Source organism: Oenanthe melanoleuca, chromosome 1 (genome assembly GCF_029582105.1).
Source record: "Oenanthe melanoleuca isolate GR-GAL-2019-014 chromosome 1, OMel1.0, whole genome shotgun sequence".
Taxonomy (NCBI): Eukaryota; Metazoa; Chordata; class Aves; order Passeriformes; family Muscicapidae; genus Oenanthe; species Oenanthe melanoleuca.
In genome coordinates, this window is record NC_079333.1 from 52,756,295 (window position 1) to 52,765,301 (window position 9,007).

The 9,007-nt window shown below is 41.5% G+C and overlaps 1 protein-coding gene across 1 annotated transcript; it reads left to right on the forward strand.

The window, feature by feature from the left end:
* The first annotated feature begins 1,297 nt into the window (after nucleotides 1-1,297).
* MED4 (mediator complex subunit 4) lies at nucleotides 1,298-8,741 on the forward strand. The gene is made up of 7 exons (XM_056502105.1): nucleotides 1,298-1,445; nucleotides 3,633-3,699; nucleotides 4,089-4,259; nucleotides 4,632-4,689; nucleotides 5,627-5,713; nucleotides 6,524-6,655; nucleotides 7,946-8,741. The coding sequence occupies exons 1-7, from the start codon at nucleotides 1,321-1,323 to the stop codon at nucleotides 8,116-8,118; spliced, it is 813 nt and encodes a 270-aa protein (XP_056358080.1). The 5' UTR covers nucleotides 1,298-1,320; the 3' UTR covers nucleotides 8,119-8,741.
* The last annotated feature ends 266 nt before the right edge of the window (nucleotides 8,742-9,007 follow it).

A 9,007-nucleotide genomic window follows, 5' to 3' on the forward strand; every position in this document is an offset into this window, starting at 1 on the left:
ATAGAGCAGCATTTAAAAACCCCCACAACACAGCAGGACTTTTTAACTATAACTAGACTGGGTTAGTAGGTTATAGCAGGGTTGGGGGCAGGATTTGTGCCTATTACCTGCCTCAGCCACTGTGTGTAGAGGTCTGTGATGTACACCAAGCCTTCAAGGACACACTGCCTGACACGGGCAGTGTCAGGAGTTCAGTGTTGCCTCTGGTCATATATGGGATAGCCAGCCCAGGTAAAACCCTGGGCTTGGTCTGGTTTAAAGCTCAGGTTTTTGTTATGCTTTCAGTATCAGACACTTAACCTCTAGTTGTCAGTAAAATGCCATATATGAATGTCTGAAGGGGAGGTGTCAGAGGATGGAGCCTGGAGCTCCTCAGTGGTGTCAAACAACAGGACAAGAGGCAATGGGCAAAAACTGATGCACCAAAATCCCCACATGAACATGAGGAAGAACTTCTTTACTGTGTGGGTGACCATGAGCTAGAACAAATTGCCTAGAGAGGTTGTGGAGTCACCCTCAGTGGAGATATCAAGAACCTTCCAGATGCAATCCTGTGCAGTGTGCTCTAGGATGACCCTGCTTGAGCAGGGAGCTGGGACCCTGTGGTCCCAACCCGACCCTTCCAGTGATTCTGTGATTTCATCCTCCCAATCAAAGGCACGTGAGGGATTTTTGGACACCAAGACCCTCAAAAAGTGAGTTAACCCCTGAAAATGTAACTCAGTTGCACACACTTCACCTGCATCCTGTTTTCTGTGTCTTTAGCACACATCAGTGTCATCTGAAGGCTCTTTGTGGAGACCCAGGGAATCCACAAATGCGTTCCAGTTGGAATGGTATATCCAGGTGGGGCAAGGTTTAAGTAGCACGTCATCAAGATTTTGTCCACAGAAACAGTGGTTAAACATAGGAAGGGACTGACTGCCCAGGGAGGTGGTGGAGTTACCATCCCTGAGGTGCTTAAGGGAGGACTGGACGTGGTCTAGTTGACGGTGCTGTTCAGACTCCATCGCAGAGGTCGTTTCCAACCTAAACGACCCTGTAATTCAAAGAGCAACAAGCACGGCGACCCGGCCTCAAGACAGGGCGCTGAAGATGCGCATTTAGTCCCGATGAGGCAGAAGCTACCGCCTTTCCCCTCACACCCCTGTCCCCGGAGCCCCGCCAGGCCCCGGAGCCGGCGGGAAGGATCCGCCCCTCCGCCCCGCGCATGCGCGCGCCGCTGCCGCTCGCCCCTCGGCCGCCGGGGGCGCTGCCGCTGCCGCGCGCCCGCCGCGCCTCCCGGGGGGCGGTTCCCGCTCGGGCCTCGCCCGGATCGCGATGGCGGCGGCGGGAGCCGGAGCCGGGGCCGGGGCAACGGCAACGGCGGGCGGGGGAGGCGGGGAGCGGAGCAGCACCCGGGACCGGCTGCTGGCGGCGCTGGAGGATCTCGAGCTCTTGGCCAGGTACCGCGCTCGGCCCCCCGTCGGCCCCGGGTGGCGGCGGGGCACCGGGGGCGGGGTGAGGGCTCCCGGCGCGGTGCGTGCGCGGCGCCTCCGGCGGGGGCGGCGGCGGAGCGGGAGCCCCTGAGCTTGGGATGGGATGGGAGGCGATGGGCCCGCTGGCCCGGCCGGGCTCGGGTGCGCGTTTCCCTGCTGTCTTCCTGCGGGAGAGGGGCCGGTGCTGCGCCGGGGGTCGGCCCGGCCCTGCGCAGTGCTTCCCGGCGCTCATCCCGCTGGGAAAGCGTCGGCCGTGCTTCGCCTCCCCTTTGCGCAGAGAAGGAGCGCTTCCTTTTCTCCCGCTTGCCTTCCTCGCTTGGTGCACACCTGTGTTTCCTGTGAAGTGCACACTCACACGCCGATTTTAGGCATTTTATTAGTCACTAAAAATTATGCTTAAGTCAGAAATAGATAGTGTTGCGTGACATAAGCTGTTCTGGTCGTTGCCTGTATTAGTGCTACATTCACCCCAAGCAGGCTGCAGAGCTCGTCTTCAGCGTGACAGACATGCTCAGATACTCAGTCCATGGTCGGTCTTGAGTCCAGGCTGGTAATCCCCATCCAAGTCAACCATGTGGTGGAGGCACAGCTGGCAGTAAGTTTAGAGGGTACCTAATTATTTTCCACACTTCAGGGAGACCAGGATCTTAGGAAAATATTTTCAGAGGGAATAACCTGTGCTATCCCTGTGGCTCGCTTTCTCAATGATTACCAAGAGTAGGATAAGCTATTGGTGAGTTGGTCTTCTTGTGTCTGGTTTAGTTTTATCCTCAGTCACAGATTTTATTATGACATAAGGGTTGCTGGAAAACATGTGTTTATAGAAAAATGAAAACAAACTTGTCCTTTGTCTAAGTTTCTATTTGTTTTTTTTTTTTTTGTGTTTTTTTTTTTTTTTTTTTTTGTTTTTTTTTTTTTTTTATGCTGGAACTAGTGTTCTACCACAATGAACCCAGAGCAGAATTTTGATTTAGGAATCTTCCTGTTGATCAGCAGTGTTGCAGCACTCTGGGACTAGACCTTTCTCAGTCACCATATTGGTTTGGTGCTAGGGGTAAAAATTAAGCCAGATGTCTAATCTGTAGCTTTTCTATAGTTTTGAATCTACATCTGTGCATTATCTGGCTGGCACAGGGTAGAATTACAGCGCTTCATGACATCACCCTTGGTGGTGGTAGCTGACCTACTTAAAATGGATTTTATTTGCTACTGCTCCGTGTTGGTCAGCTGACAGTGACAAGTTTCTTTATTCTCTAATTGTTTAAAATCATAGTAGTGTTCAGGAGTACCAAGAGACATAGACCAAGATTAGAGCTTTACTGGGGTTTTTTTTTAGACATTTCTGGCCCCACTGCTGTATTACTCACACACCCCACTGAGCTGCTTTACACCAAGTAAAGAATCAGTTCCTCTAAGGACAGAGTCTCCAGATAGGCAGTTACTCATGCCTGGGGTTGAACTGCCATTCAGTGCCTTAGAAGCCAAATAATTTCGCTGAATTTGCAGAAAATGCCTTTTTGCATTGTGGTACCCAGAGGTTCTTGCTGGCTTTTCAGAACAGTGGCAGAGTATCTGGATATTGGGAACAGTGATCAAGAGATCTGTTTGAGAAGCACTTCTAGGCTAGCACCAGAATATTACCATTTTTTTTTTTCTATTTTTGTGTGCTTGTTGCACAGCTAATACACCATTGCGGAAATACTTGTTGTAAAAGTGGTTCCATAACAGACTCTGTTGGTATTTGAAAGTGTAGACTTAATTGCTCTAAACTACAAGTGTATTGGGGAAAAAATGGAGAAAAGTGGAGAACTAAAACAGTGGAGATCCTCTTCCAACAAACAAAGGTGGTAGAAGAAGGGGATGAGTGCACTTCATTATGCTGTTTCTTCCCTCAGCTTCTGCTTATGTCTTTTATGGTTTAACAGAAACTTAGCACCTTTCTTGAGTTTAAATACATGAGGGCTTCATGAGTTCAAATAACAAATTAAAAAATGTACTTTCTTAGTTGAAAAATCCCTGCCCACACTGTACTATAAAAAATAAAATACTCAGATCCACAGATACCTTCATAATGATACCAGTACCCTGGTAATTTTGGGATGACTTCATGTGGTAATGCCTTAGAAAATTATGCTAACGGAGTTCTCCTTTCAGGGAACTAATTGAAATTCTGGCAATTTCAAGAAACCAAAAGCTTCCACAACCAGGAGAGGAGAGCCAGGTAAGCTGACTTTCTGAATTGTGTTTCTTTGGGTAAGCATAATGCTTCACTTCTAGGTTTTTTTTTTTCATTCTTTTGTTTGTTTTTACTTTCTCCCTTTGTTCTTGTCTATATTCAAGCTAATGGTCATGATGGGGCTTTGGCCCTTCTGCAAAGGCATTATTGGTTCTCCTGTTGCTGATTTTTTTATGTGTACATTTTTGCACCTTTATTTGCACATTTTTTATGTGCTTCATAGGCTGTTTCTGCAAACAGGAAGAAATTTTATTTAATTTTTCATTCAAACAAAAATACTCCTATGGATGCCATTTGCTCTTCTTTGTAGCATGACTGAGGGTGTGTTGCTACTCTAGCCAAATTAAAAGTTTTACAAAACTGTTGTTCAATAGATCCTGGAACTGCTGATTCAGAGAGATGGCGAGTTTCAAGAGCTAATGAAGTTGGCAGTTGATCAGGGGAAAATCCATCATGAAATGCAGCTTTTAGAAAAGGTAGTAGAAAAGCGGGATAATGATATTCAGCAGCTGCAGAAACAGCTGAAAGAAGCAGAGCACATACTGGTAAGTTCATAATGATATGTTTGCTTTTGAGTATCTTCTGGTTGAAAAGGTGGTTCTGGGCAAAGTGGTGTTTGTTGTGTTAGTTTGAGAAGATTTAAATATTTAAAACTTCATAAGAGCTTAGTGGTTTGGGTTTTTTCTCAGTAGTCAAACACTGTTTAGTTATCATGGTATTAAGGTTTTTTTTAATGCTAATTTTCTTCTAAATCTACTTTATTTCTATGTATTTTGAAAATGTTCATGGAAGTTTCTCTTTTAAAATGCAATTAAATGAAAGGGCTTATTCACAGAGCTGACTTTATGTAGACGTTTATAAATTAAAGATGCATTGAAGGTTTGATTTACTTTGTGGTTTTTGTTTTTTACAACTAGGCAACGGCTGTTTATCAAGCAAAGGAAAAACTGAAATCAATTGAAAAAGCACGAAAAGGTGAGTATCCATGATTGTACATACTATGTAAATGCTATTCTAAATAAAGTTGTTAGTGAGCTCAAATTGGGTCTTTTTAATTTTTTAAATTCTGCTATCGCAGATTTCAGATGCTTTGTGTGTAAACAAATTTCCATTTCATTATGAAACAGTAAACTTCAGAATAAAGGCAGGATTGAATTATGTTTTTGTGGCAAATGTATTTTAATATGAAAGTGTCTCAGTAGTCTTCTTGGACTGATAATAGTATATCTGATTACCTAAGTGCCTTACCAAATTGTCCCAGGAAGTTTGCTGAGGAAAGGAAGAGAATGTTTGTGTGTATATGCACTGTATTTGAAGGACTGACTAGCTGGTGATACTAGATTGTAATTATAGCAATTCCTGCCATTCTGTGGCACTTACCAAGTTAAAACTTTTTTTTTTTTTTTTTTTATTTTTCCTGGAGGGGAAAGGCATCTTTAGGTTGTTTTGGGTTTTTTTTTTTTTACAGTTTCTTTTGTCATTTTGTTATGCCTCTTTCATGTAGAAAATCAAGGAATTTAATAAAGTTTCTATTAATCTTGTACAGGCACATATTTGGAAGGACTCCTCTGGGTACAGTCTGTAATTACTAAATGAACAAAAAAACTTCTTTGCTACAGAAAACTGTATAATAAAGCTGGAGTTGAAGTTTTAGCAATTTTTTTGTGCTTGTCAAGTACACTTGTTTAAGAACTATTGATATTGCATTTGCACTTGTGTAAAATCAGTTCACTGCAAAGCTCATCTTTGCATAGTCTGAGAATCTTATAAACAGTCATTGCATTTGAACCAGGCTCTTAATGTTTGGCAAAATCACATTCCCAGTCTTTTAGATATTGGTGGCCAGTATTCTGTAACATTTAAATTATGCAGTCTCTTGAGAATGCAGCAACATTTTTTTCTATTCTTTCAGGTGCCATTTCCTCTGAAGAAATAATTAAATACGCCCACAGGATCAGTGCTAGCAATGCTGTTTGTGCCCCTCTGACATGGGTACCAGGTAACTATTATGTTTACGACAGTAGATTTTTTTTTATTAACAAGTCATGGTTAATACCTGGTCTTAAAATGTTTTTATACAGCAATAACCACCGGGGTTTATTAGAATAACATTGTTTTCAGCTGTTATATCTAATTTTTCAACAAAGATGGATATTCAAAGTCCCGTGGACTTCACATACATCTCCAAAAGGTTATGAAACTGTCTGCTTTCATTAACAGACTGGTGTCCTCTGTTCTCTTTGTTTGCCTTTTCCCCTGAATGTTTACCGTGATTACAAGTCAAAGCCAAGTATGCTAAATGCTTTTCTATGTGATTGGTTGTGTTCCCTCTTGCCCCTTAAAATATCCTTTCAGAGAATGTTAGTAAACATTAGTGGAGTCAGAAGCAGAACTTTTACTATGACGTTTTAATTTTGGGTACTACTCTTTTTGTCCAAAATGAAAATGTGTTTGGTCCATTTCCTATCCTTGCTGTTTAGCTGTGAAGTAGCAGGTAGAGCAAAGATATCTATTAAACATGATGGGTGTTTTGTTTTAGTTGCTTTGGGTTGTTGGGGGGATTTTTAACATGCTTTTTCTGCCAAGTCTGAATGAACAAAAGAAGTTCAAGTGAAAGACAGACTTGGATTTTAATAAACAGGTGTGATGCTTGTTACTCATTCAAGCTACCACTGCTGGCGTTTTTTGGTCATTAAACTAGGTTCTGAAGCTAAAGCTAATGCTGCAAGACAAATTTTAAATATTTCAAAGCATTCTTTTTCTTTTTTTTTTTTTTTTTTTTTTTTTTTTTTTTTTTTTCTTCTTAAAGGGGACCCACGTAGGCCATATCCTACAGATCTGGAAATGAGAAGCGGTCTCTTGGGTCAGATGAACAACCCATCCACCAATGGAGTCAATGGACACTTACCAGGGGATGCACTTGCAGCAGGCAGACTTCCAGGTAAGTAAAACTCAGTTTTGTTTTGTTTTTCTTTATTGTTTATAGATTCACAACAGTTATACATTTCCCTTAGCAAAGCCAAGTGAGAGGTAAAGCAATGAAAATTGTGGTTAATGTTCTTCCCTAGCAGTGAAGACCTAGTAAAGAGACGTAATTAGAAATTGCAGTTTTTTAAAATTTCATGCTAAACTGCAGACACTATAGCTAAGTCAATATAAACAAAACTCAGTTACCTTCATATATTTTAAATAAATAATGCTGAAGATTGGCCCACATGGGTTTTCTGTCCTTTTGAAATGAGGTCAGAAATGTTAAGATTGTGACTTCCTAATGGAGTTTAAGCATGTATTTGTGTATGTTTTGGTGGAGCCCATTCTGGCTGATCCTTTGCCTTAGAGGATGCAGACTTGATCCATTTACTTTTGAGTGCTGTCTCTCTAAGAACTGAAAGGAATTTTCAGGAATTTTAGGAATTTTCCTTGAGAAGCTGGAAAATGTGATATTTAAACTCCTCCAGTAAAGTTCTTAATTGAGTCTTGGACTCCTCTGTCAGGTTAAATCCTCAGATAACTAGACTGTCAAGGTAAGAGGGAGACATTAATTTACAAGAAAGTTGAAACTGCATTTTAAGTAGGGATGTTTAATGTATTAGTGTGTGGAGGCATGTTCTGAGAATGTTTATTATGGGATCTAGTCCTTTTGGAGACTCCTGCAGAGATGTCCTTAGTGAATGTGCAGGCTTTCTGGACTGCTTGGTAGCCTCCAAACTTTGAGGTTGCTCAGCACACACATTCAGCCTGGTTTAACAGCAGACTGGTTCTAGCATTGAAGCTGTGTAAACAATGTAAAACACTGGCTTCCATTCTGAGCTTGTTCAGATAAAGGCTTTTCCTCTGAATTTTTACGGTCTGCCTGAATGTTTTTTTTTTTAAATCTAATATTTTAATCTTTTTTTGCATATTGACAGACTGTGCTAATTTTCTATACTCCCAGTAGTTGTGAATGCTAGATCAGTTCAAACTGTGCTTTGAAGGTGAAAAGCTCTGTATTGACTATGGGTTACCAAGAGCCACCTACATAAATGGGCCTCTCTGGCAGAGCAGACTTTCACACTTAGAGAATTGTTCCATCATGAGATGTTTTCCAGCTGTTACTGGAGGGTTTAATCTGTCCAAAATTCAGAAAAGATTTCAAGATTTGTTTTGATTTTAAATTGAAGTTTTGGTTGAGCTGGAATTTGTCAGTATACAAAACTGAAAGTTTTCTTGAATATGCCTCTTTTTTTTCCAGATGTGCTTGCTCCTCAGTATCCTTGGCAGTCAAGTGATATGTCAATGAACATGCTACCTCCTAATCATAGTAATGACTTCATGCTAGAGCCTCCAGGACACAATAAAGAGAATGAAGATGATGTAGAAGTTATGTCAACAGACTCCTCAAGCAGCAGCAGTGACTCAGACTAGGTACGAGGGAGACAGTATTCCTAGTAGACCTTTCCTGTGGAGAGGGTAGGTTAGATGCTGTTTGTCACAAACTGCAATATTGTTTTGTTACACCAGCAGCCCTGTATAGGGAGAAGATAACAGCTGGCTCAGAAATAGGGTGACTAATTTTAAACCATGGACTATAGAATTGTTTTTTCCTATTAGATGTTCTGGGAGCTGGGAGAAATGTCTGGGAGCTGTCTGCTGTGGGGAGAGATGTCAGATTTTCAGTGATTGTGTAAATGTATGTTTGCAAGAGATGTGTAAATATATATTTATATATATGTATTTACTATACATTAGATAACATAAGTTCCTGGGAAAAAAGGTGTAAGGGGAATCCCCTTGTATGTTTGTTAGTAACTTTACTCTTTTGATGATAGCCTTTTCTATGCCACAAAAATGAAACATGAAGTTTGTAATTTTAGTATCTTTTTTTGTTACTGCCTAGATCCATGTTCTTGATTATCTGTGTATCAAGAACAAAAATATGGCAATAAGGTGTAATAAAAGAGTTTGTAATTATTGTAATATATAATGATTGATTTGTTATAAATAAACTCAGCTTTGATCTAACTTGAATTTTCCAAACTTGAATCTTAGATGAGTTGCCATGTAACTTCAATACTCAGCACATTTTATCCCAGTATGTGGTTGAATTCTGATTGAGTTTCAGAAGTTTGTATTCCATTTTCCCCTGTGCAAAATGCCCAGTCAGCATTAGAAGCGGCTGAGGAGGAGTCAGAAGTGGAAAGCCTGTCCTTGCTTTTCAGGTGAGCCCTCCCAGGTATACACAAAGCTGGGCAGACCCTGGGGCAGCAAGTGCCCACCCACAAGGCTGCCCCATATACTTGGTTAAGTGTCCTGG

Excerpts from the sequence above, each read along its gene's own strand:
- MED4 (XM_056502105.1), top strand. The coding sequence starts at position 1,321 with ATGGCGGCGGCGGGAGCCGGAGCCGGGGCCGGGGCAACGGCAACGGCG. Across the intron at positions 3,700-4,088 it reads AACCAGGAGAGGAGAGCCAG|ATCCTGGAACTGCTGATTCA; the intron begins GTAAGCTGACTT and ends GTTGTTCAATAG. Across the intron at positions 4,260-4,631 it reads AAGAAGCAGAGCACATACTG|GCAACGGCTGTTTATCAAGC; the intron begins GTAAGTTCATAA and ends TTTTACAACTAG.